This window comes from Mustelus asterias, unplaced genomic scaffold (assembly GCF_964213995.1).
Source record: "Mustelus asterias unplaced genomic scaffold, sMusAst1.hap1.1 HAP1_SCAFFOLD_304, whole genome shotgun sequence".
NCBI lineage: Eukaryota > Metazoa > Chordata > Chondrichthyes > Carcharhiniformes > Triakidae > Mustelus > Mustelus asterias.
The window spans coordinates 501186-523784 of NW_027590268.1; the positions used below are offsets into that span (position 1 = coordinate 501186).

The 22599-nt window shown below is 44.7% G+C and overlaps 1 protein-coding gene across 1 annotated transcript in view; it reads left to right on the forward strand.

The window, feature by feature from the left end:
• The first annotated feature begins 266 nt into the window (after positions 1 to 266).
• Positions 267 to 22599, forward strand: part of LOC144486244 (scavenger receptor cysteine-rich type 1 protein M130-like) — a 36400-nt gene continuing 14067 nt past the window's right edge. Inside the window, exons 1-2 of the mRNA XM_078204313.1 lie at positions 267 to 378; positions 10416 to 10730. Of these exons, the coding sequence (XP_078060439.1) occupies positions 267 to 378; positions 10416 to 10730 (427 nt within the window). The remainder of the gene's footprint in view (positions 379 to 10415; positions 10731 to 22599) is intronic.

Here is a 22599-nt window from a genome sequence, read left to right on the forward strand (position 1 = left end):
AACAGCGACTGTAAGGTGATGTGCTGAAATAATATCAGTAATATAACACTTTATGCAAGTATTGAATGGATTGGAGATGTCCCTGCAATTCCTACAGAACTGTGGAATTTGTGAATTTTGTTGAAAAAATATTGAAACATTGTTCCTTCTGGTCTTGCATTGTGCTACAAGAATGCATGATCTTTAAATTGTGCTAACTATTAGCAAAGGGATTTGGCACGAAGTACTGAGGCTCTTGAAGGCAAGGCAGTCACTCACTATTCACAATGGAGAACCCAGGGCAGAATGACACCAGTCGCTGGAAAACTGGGAATAGCACCAACAGCAGAGGAGAAGAGTCGGTGGCCCAGCTTTCGATGGTATCTAACCAGCGTACAGGTATGAGGCAATTATATGTGTAAAATGCATTATTATCAGACAGTTTAGAAGCTCGCCCACAAACTAGAAATAAAACAGTAAGGCTTATCCATCAAATTTGGCTTTATGACAGAAGCCTGAGTGGTCGTAGAGGATTGTCTTTTGCAAACTGGAGGCCTATGACTTGCGGTGTGCCTCAGGGATCGGTGCTGGGTGCACTGCTATTTGTCATTTATATTAATGATTTGGATGAGATTTTAGAAGGCATGGTTTGTAAGTTTGCAGATGACACCAAGATTGGTGCCGTAGTGGACAGTGAAGAAGGTTATCTAGGACTGCAACGGCATCTTGGGCAATTGGGCCAGTGGGCTGGTGCATGGCAGATGGAGTTTAATCTAGATCAATGCGAGGTGATGCATTTTGGTAGATCGAACCAAGGCAGGGCTTACTCAATTAATAGTAGGGCATTGGGGAGAGTTATAGAACAAAGAGATCGAGGGGTACATGTTCATTGCTCCTTGAAAGTGGAGTCACAGAGTGGTTAGGGAAGCATTCGGCATGCTTGGTTTCATCGGTCAGAACAGTGAATGCAGGAGTTGTGACATCTTCTTGAAGTTGTACAAGATATTGGTAAGGCCGCAGTTCTGGTCACCGTATTATAGAAAGGATGTTATTAAACTAGAAAGAGTGCAGAAAATATTTACTAGGTTGCTACAAGGACCTGATGGTTTGAGTTAAAGGGAGAGGTTGGATCAACTGGAACTTTTTTCCCTGAAGTGTAGGAGGTTGAGAGGTGATCTTATAGAGGTCTATAAAGTAATGAGTGGCAGAGATCAGCTGGATCGTCAATATATTTCCCAAAGGTAGGGAAGTCTAAAACTAGAGGGCATAGTTTTAAGATGGGAGGGGAAAGATACAAATGGGTCCAGAGCGGCATTTGTTCACACAGAGGGTGGTGAATGTCTGCAACAAGCTGCCAGAATTTGTAGTAGAGGGTGATAAAATTTTGTCTTTTAAAAAGCATTTAGACAGTTACATGGGTATGATGGGTATAGAGGGATATGGGCCAAACGCGGGCAATTGGGACTAGCTTCCGTTCTTTTTTTAAAAAAAGCGGCATTGGACAAGTTGGGCCGAAGGGCCTGTTTCCATACTTTAAACCTCTATGACTCGATGGCTCCATGAAAAAAAAGATCATTATTGATCGAACGTCATGATTCGAAATCTCACGGGACACAACACTGAGAACTGGTTCCAAGATGCATAGTAAGAAGTCTCACAACACCAGGTTAAAGTCCAACAGGTTTATTTGGGAGCAAATACCAGAAGCTTTCGGAGAGTGCTGCTCCTTCGTCAGATGGAGTGGTTATCTGTTCTCCAACAGTGCTCCACATCCAAGATGCATGGCAGAGAATAAACCGATTAAGCAACAGTGAGCTCTGAGTAAGTAGCCAGAAGCTATCAAGCAAATTTGCTGTTTTTGAGGACGGTTGAGGTTACATGAGTGCAAGAAAATCCCAAATATCTTTCTAGAAAAAAGTCCACGCTTCAGAAAGTCCAACGAAATAAAAAGGGGCGAACAGTCATCATGCATCCGTCAAATTCTTAACTTAATTTCAAACATACTTCGCTTCCCAGATTGATTTGGGAACAGACCGCAGACATTCACTAATTCACTGAGAATATGATTATCCTTAACGTTGGTGCGGGGTGGGGGGGGGGGGGGGGGGTGGGGACGGTGGTAAATTTGGATTTGGCAACAGTCTATTTTCGCTGAAATGAAAATGATTTATAAGGGATCAGGTTGTTTCGAATAACTCTCCAATAAATCACGCCAGAATCTACAGACTTAACCGGCCGACAAGAATGGGAACATCAAATCGTGATTTCAGAATGTTTATTAGCCACTTAAATGTAACAAGTCAGAAATATATGAAGAAAATAATCAATTAACAATAATTAACAATAACTAACCATGAGAGGAATCACCCAATCTTCAGTAATTTAACATGCTTCTCAACAACCTCCTTGCTTGAGCAGACCAAGAGGTAACGGGTAGTCTCTAAAACGTGAGTAACATGTTGACAAAAAAAGCTTATCAATACCATTATTTTATAACTTATAGATTTTTTTATGTTAAACTGAGCCAATTTTTCGAAAAAAGGTAATTGTTCTACAATTCGCCAATGATGAAATAAGAGCTAGTCTACTGCTTTCAATTTATTATGCATGATGCAACCTTAAGACAATGGATTTTCTTCAGCTGTTTTGCTTATCTTGAGTTACCGTACATGTCAAACAGTAGTCGGCTCAAGTAAATGCTGTCATTTTGCAATTGAGACAACCTCAATGAAGCCCTATTCATTTATTTAGTCAAGGTTTCCTAAGTTTTCTAAGTTCATGTCCCATTGTTTAAGAAGGGGAACAGAGACTTCCCCGGGAATTATAGACCGGTGAGTCTCACTTCTGTTGTCGGCAAGATGTTGGAAAAAATTATAAGGGATAGGATTTATAGTTATTTGGAGAGTAATGAATTGATAGGTGATAGTCAGCATGGTTTTGTGGCAGGTAGGTCGTGCCTTACTAACCTTATTGAGTTTTTTGAGAAAGTGACCAAGGAGGTGGATGGGGGCAAGGCAGTGGACGTGGTATATATGGATTTTAGTAAGGCGTTTGATAAGGTTCACCATGGTAGGCTTCTGCAGAAAATGCAGATGTATGGGATTGGGGGTGATCTAGGAAATTGGATCAGGAATTGGCTAGCGGATAGGAAACAGAGGGTGGTGGTTGATAGTAAATATTCATCATGGAGTGCGGTTACAAGTGGTGTACCTCAGGGATCTGTTTTGGGGCCACTGCTGTTTGTAATATTTATTAATGATCTGGATGAGGGTATAGTTGGGTGGATTAGCAAATTTGCTGATGACACCAAAGTCGGTGGTGTGGTAGACAGTGAGGAAGGGTGTCGTAGTTTGCAGGAAGACTTAGACAGGTTGCAAAGTTGGGCCGAGAGGTGGCGGATGGAGTTTAATGCGGAGAAGTGTGAGGTAATTCACTTTGGTAGGAATAACAGATGTGTTGAGTATAGGGCTAACGGGAGGACTTTGAATAGTGTGGAGGAGCAGAGGGATCTAGGTGTATGTGTGCATAGATCCCTGAAAGTTGGGAATCAAGTAGATAAGGTTGTTAAGAAGGCATATGGTGTCTTGGCGTTTATTGGTAGGGGGATTGAATTTAGGAGTCGTAGCGTTATGTTGCAACTGTACACAACTCTGGTGCGGCCGCACTTGGAGTACTGTGTGCAGTTCTGGTCCCCACATTACAGGAAGGATGTGGAGGCTTTGGAGAGGGTGCAGAGGAGGTTTACCAGGATGTTGCCTGGTATGGAGGGGAGATCCTATGAGGAGAGGCTGAGGGATTTGGGATTGTTTTCGCTGGAAAGGCGGCGGCTAAGAGGGGATCTTATTGAAACATATAAGATGATTAGAGGTTTAGATAGGGTGGATAGTGATAGCCTTTTTCCTCTGATGGAGAAATCCAGCACGAGGGGGCATGGCTTTAAATTGAGGGGGGGGTAGTTATAGAACCGATGTCAGGGGTAGGTTCTTTACCCAGAGGGTGGTGAGGGATTGGAATGCCCTGCCAGCATCAGTAGTAAATGCGCCTAGTTTGGGGGCGTTTAAGAGATCCGTAGATAGGTTCATGGACGAAAAGAAATTGGTTTAGGTTGGAGGGTCACAGTTTTTTTTTTTAACTGGTCGGTGCAACATCGTGGGCCGAAGGGCCTGTTCTGCGCTGTAATGTTCTATGTTCTATGTTCTATGTCATCTTTCCAGAATGCCTGGGAACTGACCCATTTGCAATTCTCCTAACTTAATACTATTGTCCGAAAAATCAAGTGGAAAATATTCATGAATATGAAACATTAAAATCTTTTGTATTGCGAGTTATGTTACAACCCTTAGAGTACAGACATTAAGTACTGCTTATTGTGTAATGTCTCACAGTTAAGGCTCTCCATGTAACTGGCTGGTCACCAATAATGCTGCAACTTGTTTAACTCTTGAAATGGCTTGTTATGTCAGCGTTAGTTCGGAAATAGTCATGGTTGTTGTTTGAAATAGCATATTGATTCAGGTTACTGAATAAGCGCCTTACAAAAATTATTGATTTTGATACTACGAAGAACAACTAAACTCGGTGAAACATATTCGGCGCAGTGTCAGTAGAATTTGGGGAACTATGGGAAATGAATTGGGACTAATTATACATAAATTTCAAGGATGCAAAATGGGCCGAATGGCATATTTTGGGCTATTTGAACCCAAGTCCATTTAATGAAAAATAACTTCAAAAAGCCTATTTTCAAGGCACCTTGACATGGTAAGTACATGGGACTCTGAATAAAAGCAGGAATGTGACGTCTTTAATGCTGTTTCAAAAGTGGAGAGGTTAAGGTGGAACAAAAAACAAATGTTTAACATATGCAATCCGTCCAAGATAATTGCATTGCAAAGATGCCATGGAAGAAAATGCATCGGTGGTGGAGATGTTAGTATTAAAGGGACAAATCATTGGTCCAAATTTGGTTTCAACAGCAGAATGAAGGTCAGTGTTGTTTGGAAGCAACATAGCATGTGTTAATAACCGAATAATGGTCAGTGTTGTATGAAAGCAAAACATGAGAGCAAGTATAACTGTCATGGGGAGAGGAAGGGCGTGGTGCGAAATGTCAGATTGAGTTAATAGTTATGACTACAGCAAATGCAAAATGCTTTCAATGCCGCAGATGCTGGAGAGACCACGGGTCTCTCCAGCATCTGCGGCATTGAAAGCATTTTCAATGCCTTGTATTTGTATTGTTGCTTTTTAACAGTGTAATTAATTCCATGCCGCAGCGATCAATAATTCTCAACATCTCTTTTCAGACAGACCAGGGAACAGCAGGGCTCCCAAATCAGGTAATCAGTTTCATTGTCTCTGCAACATCTCTGTTGCCCGTCTCATTAAATCTGAAGGCTGGGTACTAACCGTCGAACAATTTTAAACTGGTAACGTTAGAGGTGTACTGTGTAAACCAGAACCTTTCGTAGAAACCTTTATTTGCAACTGTGACTGCTGCTGTGTTCAAATGTACAAAATGTTCAAGGGTCCCTTAAAAGCAGAATTTGAACAATGCGCAACAATTTGTCCCCAAATGGACTCCCTTGTCTCCTCAAGAATCAACACTGACATCCAGATCACATAATAATCGTGCATACATTATATATTGGCTGCGGCGGACTGAAGGGCAATTTTGTCCCAAAAGACTGCGACTGCAACACATCGTCTTTGACAAACGGGTGCTGAGCCTGATGGAGAGATGGTCATCTCTTCGCCGACAATCTCCCAACCCAAGGGGATGAGCTCAGAGCGTGGATCGATGCCTGGAAGTATGATGAGGTGGCCATTACGGAGACTTCGATGTCTTAGGGACAGGACTGGATACTCTAGGTGCCGGGATTCAGATGTTTCAGGAAGGACAGGGAGGGAGGCAAGAGAGGGGGTGGAGTGGCACTGCTGATCAGGGATAGTGTCACAGCTGCAGAGAAGGTGTATGCTGTGGAGGGATTGTCCACCGAGTCTCTGTGGGTGGAAGTTCGGAGTGGGAAGGGGCCGGTCACTTTGCTGGGAGTTTTCTATAAGCCGCCCAGTAGTAACAGGGAGTTGGAGGAACAGATAGGGAAACAGATCCTGGAGAGATGCAGTAATAGCAGAGTTGTTGTGATGGGAGACTTTAATTTCCCAAACATAGATTGGAATATCCGGAGGGTAAGGGGATTGGATGGGGAAGAGTTCGTTATGTGTGTTCAGGAGGGTTTCCTGACATAGCATGTGGACAAGCCTACAAGAGGACAGGCTGTACTTGATCTGAAACTGACCAATGAACCTGGACAGGTGTCAGATCTCTCAGTGGGAGAGCATCTTGGGGATAGCGATCGTAACTCTATCTCCTTTAGGTTTGCATTGGAAAAAGGGAGGATCAGGCAAGCTAGCAAAGTGTTTATATGTAGTAAGGGGAAATATGAAGACATTAGACAGCAAATTAGAGGAGTAAATTGTAAGGAGGCATTCTCGCGGAAATATGCTGAAGAGAGGTGGCAGTTTTTCAAGGAATGTCTGTCTAGAGGTCCACAGGACAACGTTCCGAGCAAACGGGGAGGTGTTGGTCGGTTAAAGGAACCGTGGTGCACGAAAGCTGTGCGGGACCTAGTCGAGAAGAAAAGGAAAGCGTACAAAAGGCTCAGAGAGCTTGGGCAAAGATAGGGATTGAGAAGAGTATGCGGCTTGTAGGAAGGGACTAAAGAAGGAAATCAGGAGAGCCAGAAGGGGTCACGAGAAGGCCCTGGCACGGAGGATTAAGGAGAACCCTAAGGCGTTCTATAAATATGTGAAGAGTAAAAGGATGAGACGTGAAGGAATAGGGCCTATAAAAGGTGAAGGTGGGAAAGTCTGTACGGAACCAGTAGAAATGGCAGAGGTGCTCAATGAGTATTTTGCCTCGGTTTTCACAGAGGAGAAGGATCTGGGTGGATGTACTGCGGGCGTGCGGTGGACTGAAAAGATTGAGTATGTGGACTTTAAGAAAGAGGTTGTGCTGGAACCTTTGAATGGCATCAAGATAGATAAGTCGTCGGTTCCGGATGGGATGTACCCCAGGTTACTGTGGGAGGCGAGGGAGGAGATTGCAGAGCAACTGGCGATGATATTTGCGTCGTCGATGGAGACGGGAGAGGTGCCAGAGGTTTGGAGGATTGCGAATGTGGTTCCTATTTTCAAGAAGGGGAATAGGGATAGCCCAGGTAATTACCGACCGGTGAGTCTAACCTCAGTGGTTGGTAAACGGATGGAGAAGATCCTGAGGGACAGGATGTATGACCATTTAGAGAGGTTTAGTATGCTCAAGAACACTCAGCATGGCTTTGTCAAGGGCAGATCGTGCCTTACGAGCCTGGTGGAGTTCTTCGAAAATGTGACTAAACACATTGACGAAGGGAAGGCGGTAGATGTGGTTTATATAGATTTTAGCAAGACGTTCGATAAGGTCTGCTTTGCAAAGCTTCTAGAAAAAGTGAGGGGGCATGGGATCCAAGGGGCTGCTGCCCTGTGGATCCAGAACTGCCTTGCCCAACGGAGGCAGAGAGTGGGTATAGATGGGTCTTTTTCTAAATGGAGGTCGGTCAGCAGTGGTGTGCCCCAGGGATCTTTTCTGGGACACTTGCTGTTTGTCATTTTCATAAATGACCTGGATGAGGAAGCGGAGGGATAGGTTGGTACGTTTGCTGACGACACAAAGGTTGGTGGGGTTGTGGATAGTCTGGAGGGATGTCCGAAGTTACAGAGGGACATAGATAGGATGCAAGACTGGGCGGAGAAGTGGCAGATGGACTTCAACCCAGATAAATGCGTCGTGGTCCATTTTGGCAGGACAAATGGGATGAAGGAGTACATTATAAAGGGAAAGACTCTTAGTACGGTAGAGGATGAGAAGGACCTTGGGTCCGGGTCCATAGGACTCTGAAATCGGCCGCGCAGGTGGAGGAGGTGGTTAAGAAGGCGTATGGTGTGCTGGCCTTTATCAATCGAGGGAGTGAGTTTCGGAGTCCGGGGATAATGATGCAGCTAAAGAAGACCCTCGTCAGACCCCACTTGGAGTACTGTGCTCAGTTCTGGTCGCCTCACTAAAGGAAGGATGTGGACAAGATTGAAAGGGTGCAGAGGAGATTTACAAGGATGTTGCCTGCATTGAGTGGCATGCCTTATGAGTATAGGCTGAGGGAGCTCGGTCTTATCTCCTTGGAGAGACAAAGGATGAGAGGAGACCTAATAGAGGTGTATAAGATGTTGAGAGGCATAGATCGGGTGGACTCTCAGAGGCTTTTTCCCAGAGTGGAAATGTCTACTACGAGAGGACACAGGTTTAAGGTGCTGGGGGGTAGGTACAGGGGAGATGTTAGAGGTAAGTTTTTCACACAGAGGGTGGTGGGCGAGTGGAATCGGCTGCCGTCAGGGGTGGTGGAGGCGAACTCAATCGAGTCTTTGAAGAGTCTCCTGGATGAGTACATGGAGCTTAATAGGATGGAGGATTATAGGTATTTCTAGAAGGTAGGGATGTGTCCGGTACAACTTGTGGGCCGAAGGGCCTGTTTGTGCTGTAGTTTTTCTATATTTCTATGTTTCTAACCTCTGGAAATGAAAAGATATTGGAGCCTGTCGCGACCTCGAACCTTTGGGGTTGCTGAGGATGAAAACCTCCCTCAGTCCCGGCCGACTTCTCTCTTCCATTTTTTCTTGAAGAGGTCGCGTTATCTTCGCCTGCTTTAATGTTTTATAAAACGTTGATAAGCCAACAGTTAGAGTATAGTGTGCGTTCTGGAATCCACATTATTGGAATATGCAGGTAGCAAAGGAAAGGATGCAAACGAAACTTACCAGGTTGCTGACGGCGCTGGAGAATTTTAGCTTTGAAAAGATTGGATCTACTTGAGTTGTTTTCCTTGGAACATAAGACAGCGAGGGGGTACATAATTGTGATGTATAAAATTATGAGGGGAGCAGATAGATTAGAGGTGAAGAATATTTTCCTTTAATGATTAATGGGCATAGTTTTAAGGAAAGGGGCAGGAGTTTTGGCGGGATGTGAGGAAAAAGTGCCTTCACCCACAGGGTGATGTGAGTCTGGAACTCACTGCCCAAATGATGGTGGGGACAGAGACCCTCATATTATTTAAAATGTAGTTAAATGTTCACCTGCGATGCCAAGGCGGACAACGCTATGGACAAAGTGCTGCAAAACGAATATCAAGCCAGAGGCTTGGTCCTCTGCTCTTTGCGATTTGTATTAATGACTTAGAGGAGGGGGCTGAAGGGTGGATCAATAAATTTGCTGATGACACCAAGATTGGTGGAGTAGTGGATGAGGTGGAGGGCTGTTGTAGGCTGCAAAGAGACATAGATAGGATGCAAAGCTGGGCTGAAAAATGGCAAATGGAGTTTAACCCTGATAAATGTGAGGTGATTCGTTTTGGTCGGACTAATTTAAATGTGGATTACAGGGTCAAAGGTAGGGTTCTGAAGACTGTGGAGGAACAGAGAGATCTTGGGGTCCATATCCAAAGATCTCTAAAGGTTGCCACTCAAGTGGATAGAGCTGTGAAGAAGGCCTATAGTGTGTTAGCTTTTATTAACAGGCGGTTGGAGTTTAAGAGCCGTGGGGTTATGCTGCAACTGTACAGGACCTTGGTGAGACCACATTTGGAATATTGTGTGCAGTTCTGGTCACCTCACTATCAGAAGGATGTGGAAGCGCTGGAAAGAGTGCAGAGGAGATTTACCAGGATGCTGCCTAGTTTGGAGGGTAGGTCTTATGAGGAAAGGTTGCGGGAGCTAGGGCTGTTCTCTCTGGAGCGGAGAAGGCTGAGGGGAGACTTAATAGAGGTTTATAAAATGATGAAGGGGATAGATAGAGTGAACGTTCACAGACTATTTCCTCGGGTGGATGGAGCTATTACAAAGGGGCATAACTATAGGGTTCGTGGTGGGAGATATAGGAAGGATATCAGAGGTAGGTTCATTATGCAGAGAGTGGTTGGGGTGTGGAATGGACTGCCTGCAGTGATAGTGGAGTCAGACACTTTAGGAACATTTAAGCGGTTATTGGATAGGCACATGGAGCGCACCAGGATGATAGGGAGTGGGATAGCTTGATCTTGGTTTCAGATAAAGCTCGGCACAACATCGTGGGCCGAAGGGCCTGTTCTGTGCTGTACTGTTCTATGTTCTACGGTCTATAATTGGGAGGTTGACTGGCACAAAGGCGAAGGGCTGAAATTCCTTTTTCTGTGTTATATTACTCTGCGACTCTACTTCATAAGAATTCTCGTTCTGGTGGTGTTCAGGAATCGTGCAAACTCCCAAGTCATTCATCTGTTCCAATTTGCACTGAGGCGGCCATGTGCTGGGGGATGGTGTGTTGACCATCATTGAACCATTTGTTGTTATTTCTGATATGTTCACAGCGAAAGTGAAGGTGCGGCTGGTGAGTGGGAAAAGTCGCTGCGCTGGGAGAGTGGAGATTCACTACAAGAGGAGATGGGGCACTGTGAGCCACAATGGCTGGGACCTTCCAGATGCCACGGTCGTGTGTAGGGAACTGGGCTGTGGGACAGCTATCTCAGCAACCCATGGGTCTCACTTTGGGAAAGGCTCAGGACCCCTTGTGATGGGTGGAACCCAATGCAGAGGGACAGAGACCGCTCTGAGGAACTGTACTTCAAATAAATTGGGTCACTATTCTACGTCACACAAATATGATGCCGGTGTCATTTGTACAGGTAAAAACCCAATTTTCAATTCCAATTTTCTGGGGTTTCTCGATAGGCTGAGGAGGTAAAGTAAACGTAGCCCGGAACCATCATAAATCAGAAATCGAGGGAATAATGAATCCTGACTTCTCCAGTGGTTATTAATAAATTAATATCGCCATTTGTATGCTTCTTCAATAACGATTACAATATTCTTTTAAATAAACATCTCTCCAATGGACGCTCAAAATATGTGGTCCTCGTCACATTTCCAAGGCAGACGCAACCTTGCCAGGAGGTTTGATATTTGACACATTCTCACTTCCCCTCAAAATGAACTGGTGGGAGGGGCACATTTCACAACGTACATTAACGATTTGGAAGAAGGAACTGAAAGCACCGTTGCTAAGTTTGCAGACAAAGCAAAGATAACAATAGGTACAGGTAGTATTGAGGAAGCAGGTGGTTTGCATAAGGACTTGGAGAGGTTAGGAGAATGGGCAAAGAAGTGGCAGATGGAATACAATGTGGAAAAATGAGAGGTTATGCACTTTGGAACGAGGAATGGAGGCTTATACTATTTTCTAAGTGGGGAAATGCTTAGGAAATCAGAAACACAAAGGGAGTTGGGAGTCCTTGTTCAAGATTCTCTTTAGCTTAACGTGCAGGTTCAATCAGCAGTTCGGAAGGCAAATGCAATGTTAGCATTCAAGTTGAGAGGGGTAGGATACGAGACCAGGAGTGTACGTCTGAGGCTGTATAAGGCTCTGGTCAGACCAAATTTGGAGCATTGTGAGCAGTTTTGGGCCCCATATAAAGAGCATAGAACATGGAACAGTACAGCACTGTACAAGTCCTTCAGCCCTCGATGTTGTGCCGAGCTTTGTCCAAAACCAAGATCAAGCTGTCCCACTCCCTATCATCCTGGTGTGCTCCATGTGCCTATCCAATAACCGCTTGAAAGTTCCTAAAGTGACCGACTCCATTATCCACAACCCAACAATATCTGAATAAAGAGCCTACCTCGGACATCCCTCCTATATCTCCCACCACGACCCTTATCGCTATGTTCCCTCGTAACAGCTATATCCACCCGAGGAAATAGTCTCTGAACTTCCACTCTATCTATCCCCCTTATCATCTTCAAAACCTATATTAAGTCGCCCCTCATTCTCCTCCGCTCCAAAGAGAAAAGCCCCAGATCCCTCAACCTTTCCTCATCAAAACCTACCCTCCAAACCAGGCAGCATCCTGGTAAGTCTCCTCTGCACTCTCTCCAATGCTTTCTCATCCTTCTTATAGTGAGGTGACCACAACTGCACACAATATTCCGAATGTGGTCTCACCAAGGTCCTGTACACTTGCAGCATAACCCCACGGCTCTTAAACTCTAAACCCCTATTAATAAACGGTAAAACACCATAGGCCTTCTTCACGGCTGTATCCACTTGAGTGGAAATCTTCAGAGATCTGTGGATATGAACCCCAAGATCTCTCTGCTCCTCCACATTCCTCAGAACCCTGCCGTTGACCCTGTAATCTGCATTCAAATTTGTCCGACCAAACTGAATCACCTCGCACTTATCAGGGTTAAACTCCATCTTCCACTTTTCGGCCCAGCTCTGCATCCTATCAATGTATCCTTGCAGCCTACAACATCCCTCCACCTCATCCACTACACCACCAATCTTGGTGTCATCAGCAAATTTACTGACCCACCCTTCAGCCCCCTTCTCCAAGTCATTGATAAAAATCACGAATAGCAGAGGACCCAGCACAGATCCCTGTGGCACACCGCTGGTAACTGGTCTCCAGTCTGAAAATTTTCCATCCACCACCACCCTCTGTCTTCTGTGAGATAGCCAGTTATTTATCCAATCGGCCAAATTTCCCTCTATCCCACACCACCATACTTTCTTCATGAGCCGACCATGGGGAACCTTATAAAAAGCTTTACTAAAATCCATGTATACGAGATCACCTGCTCTACCTTCATCTACGCACTTAGTTACCTCCTCAAAGAATTCAATCAAATTCGTGAGGCAAGACTTACCCTTCAGGAATCCGTGCTGACTATCCCGGATTAAGCTGCATCTTTCCAAATGGTCATAAATCCGATCTCTCAGGAACTTTTCCATTAACTTACCGACCACCGAAGAAAGACTAACCGGCCTATAATTCCCAGGGTCATTCATATCTCCTTTCTTGAACAGAGGAACAACATTCGCCACTCTCCAGTCCTCTGGCACTATCCCCGTGGACAGTGAGTCCACAAAGGTCAAAGCCAAAGGCTCTGCAATCTCCTCCTTTGCCTCCCAAATAATCCTACGATATAGCCCATTTGGCCCAGGGGACTTATCGACCCTCAGGTTTTTCAAAATTGCTAATACATCTTCCCTCAGAACATTTACCTCCTCCAGCCTATCAGCCTGTATATAAGGAAGAATGTGCTGCCCTTGGAAAGGGTACAGAGGAGGTTCACAAAAATGAACCCTGGAATAAAGAGCTTGTCGTAAGAAGAATGTTTGAAGACTCTGGGTCTGTACTCGTTGAAGTTTAGAAGGATGAGGGGGGATCTTAGAGTTATAGAGGTTTACAGCATGGAAACAGACCCTTTGGCCCAACTTGCACATGCCGCATTTTTTTTAAAACGCTGAGCTAATCCCAATTGCCCTCATTTGGCCCATATCCCTCTATACCCATCGTACCCATGTAACTATCAAAATGCTTTTTAAAAGATAAAATTGTACCCACCTCGAATACTACCTCTGGCAGCTTATTCCAGATACTCACAACCCTCTGTGTGAAAAAATTGCCCCTCTGGGCAATTTTGTATTTCTCCCCTCTCATGTTAAACCTTTGCCCTCTACTCTTAGAATCCCCCATCTTTGGGGAAATATATTGACTACCTCCCGTGTCTATGCCCCTCATTATTTTATAGACCTCTATAAGGTCACCCCCTCAGCCTCCTATGCTCCAGGGGAAAAAACGTCGATTCAGCCTCTCCTTATAACTCAATCCATCAAATCCCAGTAACATCCTAGTAAATCTTTTCCGCACTCTTTCTTGTTTAATAACATCCTTTCTATAATAGGGTGACTAGAATTGTACACAGTATTCCAAGTGTGGTCTTACCAATGTGTTGTACAACTTCAACAAGACGTCCCAACTCCTGTATCCAATGTTCTGATCAATGAAACCAAGCATGCCGAATGCCTTCTTCACTACTATGTCCACCTGTGAATCCACTTTCAAGGAGCTACGAACATGCACCCTTGGATCTCTTTGTTTTGTATCTCTCCCGAACTCCCTAACATTAACTGCCTAAGTCCTGGCCTGGTTCAATCCCCTGGTTCAATCTATCAAAATGCATCACCTTGCATTTGTCTAAATTAAACTCCTTCTGCCATTCGTCAGCCGTCTGGCCCAAATGATCAAGATCCCGTTGCAATTGGAGATAACTTCCTTCACTGTCCACTATGCCACCAATCTTGGTGTCATCTGCAAATTTACTAACCACGCCCCCTATATTCTCATCTAAATCATTGATATAAATGACAAATAACACTGGGCCCAGCACTGATCCCTGAGGCATACCGCTGGTCACAGGCCTCCAGTTTGAAAAACAGCTCCCTACAACCACCTTCTGGCTTCTGTCAAGAGGCCACTTTTGTATCCATTTAAATACCTCACCCTGGATCCCCTGAGATTTAACTTCATGCAACAACCTACCATGCGGTACCTTGTCAAAGGCCTTGCTAAAGTCCATGTAGACAACATCAACTGCACTGCACTCATCTACCTTCTTGGTTCCCCCTTCAAAATACTCAATCAAATTTGTGAGACATGATTTTCCACTCACAAAGCCATGCTGACTGTCCCTAATCAGTCCTTGCATCTCTAAATGCCTGTAGACCCTGTCTCTCAAAATACCTTCCAACAACTTACCCACGACAGATGTGAGGCTCACTGGCCTGTAGTTCCCAGGCTTTTTCCTGCAGCCCTTTTTAAACAAAGGCACAGCATTTGCTGCACTCCAATCTTCAGGGACCTCTCCCGTGACTATTGATGATTCAGATATCTCGGCTAGGGGACCCGCAATTTCCTCCCGAGTCTCCTACAACGTCCTGGGATATACTTCATCAGGTCCTGGGGATTTATCTAACTTGATGTGCGTTAAGACTCCTAGCACCTCCTTCTCTGTAATATGTACACTCCTCAAGACATCACTATTCATTTCCCCAAGATCCCTAGCATCCATGCCTTTCTCAACAGTATATACTGATGGGGAATATTCATTTAGAATCTCAACCATCTCTTGTGGATCCGCACATCGATGACCTTGTTGATCCCTCAGAGGCCCCACTCTCTCCCTTGTTATTCTTTTGCCCTTTATGTATTTGTAGAAGCTCTTTTGATTCTCCTTTGCCTTGTCTGCCAGAACAATTTCGTGTCCCCTTTTTGCCCCCCTGATTTCTCTCATAAATCTACTCCAATACCCCCATACTCTTCAAGAGATTCACTTGATCCCAGCTGCCTATGCATGTCATGTGCCTCTTTCTTCTTCTTGAACAGGGCTTCAATATCCCGAGTTATCCAGGGTTCCCAACTTCTTCCAGCCTTGCCCTTCACTCTAAAAGGAATGTGTTTACTCTGATGCCTGGTTAACACACTTTTGAAAGCATGCCACTTACCAGACGTCCCTTTGCCTTCCCACAGACTCACCCAATTAACTTTTGAAAGTTCCTGCCTGATATAATCAAAATTGGCCTTGCCCCAATTTAGAATTTTAACTTTTGGGACAGACATATCATTCTCCATAGCTGTCTTAAACCTAATAGAATTATGGTCACTGGTCCCAAAGTGATCCCTCACGAACGCATCTGTCACCTGCCCTTCCTTATTTCCCAAGAGGAGGTCAGGTTTTGAAACTTACAGGATACTGCGAGGCCTGGATAGAGTGTACGTGAAGAGGATGTTTCCACTAGTCGGAAAAACTAGAACCAGAAGACACAAACTCAGGCTAATGAGACGATCCTTTAAAACAGAGATGAGGAGGAATTTCTTCAGCCAGAGAGTCTGTGGAACTCTTTGCCGCAGAAGGCTGTGCAGGCCAGGTCATTGAGTGTCTTTAAGACAGAGACAGAAAGGTTCTTAATTAATAAGGGGATAAGCGGTTATGGGGATAAGACAGGACAATGGGGGTGAGAAAAATATCAGCCATGATTGAATTGTAGAACAGGCTCGATGGGCCGTTTGGTCTCATTCTGCTCCTTAGCCTTATGGTCTGATGGGAGCTATATCAGTCCGAAGAGATCATGAGTAACGGGAACCGGTATCTGTGGCTACCATGGGCACACAGTATAGACTAGTTGCGCGCTGTTGGCCATAATTATCTCCTGGTCACAATGAAAACAATTTAATTAGCGTTCTACGTCATTTCCTCTTTGAGATTTTAGCCCAATGTATTATATATTTCCGTGAAAATTGTCGGAGTGGAGATTGCCTGATGGAGGTTTAGTTCCACAAACACAATTATAGAACAATCCTACCTCCATGTGAGAACACAGATGTTATGGAATGGAATTATCATGAGCACGCGTTGCTTACAAAAAGGCAGAGTATCCATCCGAATTTCATTTTTATCCATGCCCCCATTCCAATTTGTAGGAAAGGATAACTTCCTGTCTCAGGAGACAGTCCACACTTTCTTTCGATATTCTGGAAATCTGTCGCTATATTTGAGCTCAACATCTAACCTGCCCACCAGAAATAGACTGATCTCAACACTTGTCCGTTTCAAACCTTTGATATTCCCACTCCTCACTATGGACGTGTGACCACCCCTGGTTTGAATTTTCAAATGAAAATCAGGAAATGGATGGGGATATACTTGCAAAAACATCTGGGAGATATGGGGGGGGGGGGGGCGGATTTAGTTTGATAATATCAGCGCTTTCCCTCTCATTAGAAGCTTATGAATACTTTTAACAATACATATTATTTCATGGGATGTGGGCCTCGCTGGCTGGGCCAGAATTCATTGCCCATTCCTAATTTGCCTGAGGGAGCAGTTAATAGTCAACTACTCTCGTCACATGTGGGCTAGGCCAGATGTCCTTGCGTAAAGGACATTAGTGAACCAGATGTGTTGTTCCAACCATCAACAAGGCTTTCATCGTCAACATTAGACTTTTAATTATATATTTTCATTCAACTAAAATTTCACCAAGTGCCAGTGAGTAATGGGATTACAGAAAAACTCAGTCTTTTACGAAAATGTTTTAAATGTTCACTGTATATTCACATATAATTCCCAGGAATTGCCAAGCCCAGACTGGTCAATGGAAACAGCCCCTGTGCGGGGAGGTTAGAGATTTATTCGAATGGGGCCTGGGCTACAGTTTGTGGTGATACATCCTCCTGGTCGTTACTGGATGCAGAAGCCGTTTGCAAGGAACTAGGATGTGGCTCCGGAGAAGCAGCGCATGTTAACGCACATTTTGGAGAAGGTTCTGGGCCTGTTATCGGTCCACCTGGCTGTAGACATGGGCAGGACGTTGGAGTAATTTGTTCAGGTGCGAACTCCGAATCATTAGAAATACCGAATTTCTTCTTCAAATACTTTGCGGCCGCCTCGAGACATATAGCCACAGATTAGAAGCATTTCTATTTTGTTAAAGTGCAGGGAGTTATTCAGGGGGCATTGTCAAATAACGTCGATGGCCTTTATATCCATACACCACTTGTAGGTTTTAGGTAGTCCGGCGTCCAAACGAGAGCAGGGAAGTCAGCGGAAGTAATATGTAGTTTCTTTATGCATTGGTGCACATTGTCGAGAGTGAATATTTATCTGTGTGCGATGAAGTGATTTCAAACCCGAGAATTACATTTGAGACGGTTTCTCGTTGAACTTTCTGGGAGGGTTTTGATAATTGGATTTTCAGACTATGAAACTGACACCTGTGAAATAAATACCTGGTGACTTGCTAGGAAAGCCACAGCTAACTGGGAGTATATGCCACATAAATGATCTCAAACGCCTCTGTAATGGTGAAAAAAAGTTCAGCATATATAAATGATATGGTTAGACAACTATAATCCGTACCTTCGAGTCTGGTGTTACATGTCTAGTTTGCTGTATTTGCAAAGGTTCCAATTTTGATCTAAAAAAACATTGACGAGGGCTGTGCTGGCTGGGCCATTTTAGTGCTCATTAATCACATTATTATGGATCTGGAGTTAAATTAATAGTCACATGTAGGCCAGCTCATGTAAGGATAGAACATATCATTCCCGAAAGGTCAGTAGCGGACCAGATGGATTTTTCACGCCCAATTTAATGGTTATCGTGATACTTGTAACTTCTGATTTGTTTTCGCAAGTATCTGTTGTGGGAAAAGTACCACTGGGTCAGGCTTGAAGGTTTCAAGAATACAGTTTGATTTTAACGAAGTTTTGTGGAGAAAAGGCACTAACAAGCAGCAAACCTTCTCTCAATGAGACAATAGGAGCAGTCCATCTTTATCTATCCATCTCAAGACACTGCCCACAATCCCATGTGCTCTAACTTTACAGTGAGGTGAACTATGTGTCAGTATACAATGCTGCTAGAAGAGGCAGAGCTGTTGTTAGGACACTGAAATGGGTTATATAAATTGGAGAGTAGCGAATATAAGCCCGCTATTCAAAATGGGAGGTAGAGGGAAAGCAGTGCTTTTACCAGTGAGCCTTACATCGACTGTAGGGAAAAGGGCAAGAGTCCATTTGGAAAGCAGTCGTACAATCAGACACAATCAGCATGGTTTTAATAAGCGAAACTCATGCTTGAGAAATTATCTGGAATACTAGGAGGATGCAAATAATATAGTTGGCAAGGGAGAAGTGGTGGATACGGTTTATGTCGACTTTCAGAGGCTTTTTGAAAATTCTCACATAGCAGCTTAGCATGTAAAGTTAGAGCACATGGGATTGTGGGCAGTGTCTTGAGATGGATAGATAACTGCCTGGAAGACAGGAAGAAAAGCGTTGGAAAACATGGATTTTCCTGATTGGCAGTCAGTGACGAGTGGGGTACCGATGGACCCCAATTGTTCACATGATGCATTGATGATTTGGAAGAGGGAACTAAACGTGTTATCACCAAATTTGCAGATTGTACAAAGTCGGGTGGGAGGGTGAGTTTGTGGGGGATGCAGAGGTGCTTCCACGTCATTTGGCCAGGCTGACTGAATGGAAATATGCATGACAGGTACAGTATGTGAGGTTGGCAGCTTTGGTAACAACAATTGGAAAGAAGATTATTATTTAAATGGATGCAAGCTGAGAGTGGTGGATATTCATTGAGAACTTGATGTCCTGGTGCATTGGCCATGGAAGTAAGTGCACAGGTACAGCACGCAGTGAGAAAGGCAAATGATATGTTGGCCTTCAAAGTCAGAGGACTTAACTAGGGGAATAAGGATGTTTTGTGGCAATTGTATCTGGCGCTGGTGTGGTCACACTTCATGAAATGTGCAGTGTCGGTGTGCATATTTGAGGAGGGATATCTTTGCTGTAGAGGAGTGCAGAAAAGGTTTTCTCGGCTGATTTCTTTCATTGCAGGTTTTTCATATGAGGAGAGACGAATTGGGTTATGAATAAATACTTTCCAGTTTAGAAGGGTGAGGGGGGATTTCATAGATACTTATAGAACACTGACAGGATTAGAAAGAGATGATTCAGAAACAATGTTCCTGCTGTTGAGGAATCTAGAAATACGGGCCATAGTTTGACAAATGGTATACCCCTTGGAACTGAGGTGAGGAGAAATTTATTCACTGGGACAGTGGTGAATTTTTGGAAATGCTTTTATTAGAAAGTCGTTGAGCCAAAATGTTGTGTGATATCAAGAAGGAATTAGATTAAGGGTAAGATTCTCCGGCCGTGCTCGCCTAAAACCGGAGATTCCCGCCGACTTCAATGCACATTCACATGGACTGTCCCCCGCCCACTAGAATTCCAGTGGCGAGCGGGAAGGGAGAATTCGGCCATAGTCTCTATGCGTGGAAGTTCGGAGTGGGAAGGGGTCGATCACTTTGCTGGGGGTTTTCTATAGGCCGCCCAATAGTAACAGGGAGGTGGAGGAGCAGATAGTTAAACAGATCCTGGAGAGTTGCAATAGCAGAGTTGTTGTGATGGGAGACTTTAATTTCCCAAACATAGATTGGAATATGCCTAGGATAAGGGGATTGGATGGGGAGGGGTTCGTTAGGTGTGTTCAGGAGGGTTTCCTGACACAGCATGTGGACAAGCCTACGAGAGGAGAGTCTGTACTTGATCTGATACTGACCAATGAACCTGTAGATGTGTCAGATCTCTCAGTGGGAGAGCATCTTGGGGATAGCGACCATAACTCTACCTACTTTATTCTTGTATTGGAAAAAGAGAGGATCAGGCAAGCTTGGAAAGTGTTTATATGGAGTAAGGCGAAATATGAAGACATAAGGCAGCAAATTAGTGGAGGAAATTGGAAGGAGGTATTATCGGGGAAATGTACTGAAGAGAGGTGGCAGTTTTTCAAGGAATGTCTGTCCAGAGTTCTACAGGACAATGTTTAGAGCAGACAGGGAGGAGTTGGTAGGTTAAAGGAACCGTCGTGCACGAAAGCTGTCCGGGACCAAGTGGGGAAGAAAAGGAAAGCGTAAAAAAGGTTCAGTGGGCTTGGCGAAGATAGGGATCTGGATGAGTACATGGCTTGTGGGAAGGGGCTAAAGAAGAAAATTAGGAGAGCCAGAAGGGGTCACGAGGCCTTGGCAGGTAGGATTAAGGCAAACCCAAAGGCGTTCTATTAATATGTGAAGAGTAATAGAATGAGACGTGAAGGAATAGGGCCTATAAAAGGTGAAGGCGGGAAAATCTGTACACAACCAGTAGAAATGGCAGAGGTGCTTAATGAGAATTTTGTCTCGGTTTTCACAGAGGAGAAGGATATGGGTGAAAGTACTTTGGGCTTGCGGTGGACTGAAAAGATTGAGTATGTGGACTTTAACAAAGAGGTAGTGCTGGAATCTTTGAATGGCATCAAGATAGATAAGTCGCCGGGTCCGGATGGTATGTACCCCAGGTTACTGTGGGAGTCGAGAGAAGAGATTGCAGAGCCTCTGGCGATGATCTTTGCATCGTCGATGGAGACGGTAGAGGTGCCGGAGGATTGCGAATGTGGTTCCTATTTTCAAGAAGGGGAATAGGGATAGCCCAGGAAATTACCGACCGGTGAGTCTAACCTCAATGGTTGATAAGCTGATGGAGAAGATCCTGAGGGACAAGATTTATGAGCATTTAGAGAGGTTTAGTCTGCTCAAGAATACTCAGCATGGCTTTGTCGAAGGTAGACCGTGCATTATGAGTCTGGTAGAGTTCTTCGAAAATGTGACTAAACACATTGATGAAGGGAAAGCGGTAGATGCGGTTCATATGGATTTTAGAAAGGCGTTCGATAAGGTCTCCCATGCAAGACTTCGAGTAAACGTGAGAGGGCATGGGATCCAAGGGGTTGCTGCCCTGTGGATCCAGAACTGGCCCAAAGGAGGCACAGAGTGGGTATAGATGGGTCTTTTTTCGAAATGGAGGTCGGTCACCAGTGGTGTGCCACAGGGATCTGTTCTGGGACCCTTGCTGTTTGTCATTTTCATAATTGTCCTGGATGAGGAATTGGAGGGATGGGTTGGTAAGTTTGCCGATGACACGAAGGTTGGTGGGGTTGTGGATAGTCTGGAGGGATGTCAGAAGTTACAGATGGACATAGATAGGATGCAAGACTGGGCAGAGAAGTGGCAGACGGACTTCAACCCAGATAAATGCGTAGTGGTCCATTTTGGCAGGTCAAATGGGATGAAGGAGTGCAATGTAGAGGGAAAGACTCTTAGTACTGTAGAGGATCAGAGGAACATTGAGGTCCGGGCCCAAAGGACTCTAAAATCGGCCCCGCAGGTGGAGGAGGTGGTTAAGAAGGCGTATGGTGTGCTGGCCTTTATTAATCGAGGGATTGAGTTTCGGAGTCCGGGGATAATGATGCAGCTATATAAGACCCTCGCCAGACCCCACTTGGAGCACTGTGCTCAGTTCTGGTCGTGTCATTACAGGAAGGATGTGGAAAAGACTGAAAGGGTGCAGAGGAGATTTACAAGGATGTTGCCTGGATTGAGTGGCATGCCTTATGAGAATCGGCTGAGGGAGCTCGGTCTTTTATCCTTGCAGAGACGGAGGATGAGAGGAGAGCTGAAAGTGGTATATAAGATGTTGAGAGGCATAGATCGGGTGGACTCTCAAAGGCTTTATCCCAGGGTGCAAATGTCTGCTACGAGAGGACACAGGTTTAAGGTGCTGGGGGGTTGGTACAGGGGAAATTTTAGGGGGAAGTTTTTTCACACAGAGGGTGGTGGGTGATGGAATCGGCTGCCGTCAGTGGTGGTGGAGGCAAACTCAATCGGGTCTTTTAAGAGACTCCTTTATGAGTACATGGGACTTAATAGGAAGGAGGGTTATAGGTAGGCCTAAAAGGTAGGGGTATGTTCGGCACAACTTGTGGGGCTGAAGGGCCTGTTTCGTGCTGTAATTTTTCGATGTTTCTATGTTTCACAAGCAGCAGTAACACTGCATGTAATAAATTCCAGAGAATTATTTGCATTAGCAATAGTAATAAGAACAAAGGACAAAGAGCGGTACAGCACAGGAAACTGGCCATTCGGCCCTCCAATCCTGTGCCGTTCATTGGTCCAACTAGACGATTCGTTTGTATCCTTCCACTCCCAGACTGCTCATGTGACTATCCAGGTAAGTCTTAAACGATGCCAGCGTGTCTGCCTCCACCACCCTACTTTGCAGCGAATTCCAGGCCCCCACCACCCTCTGTGTAAAA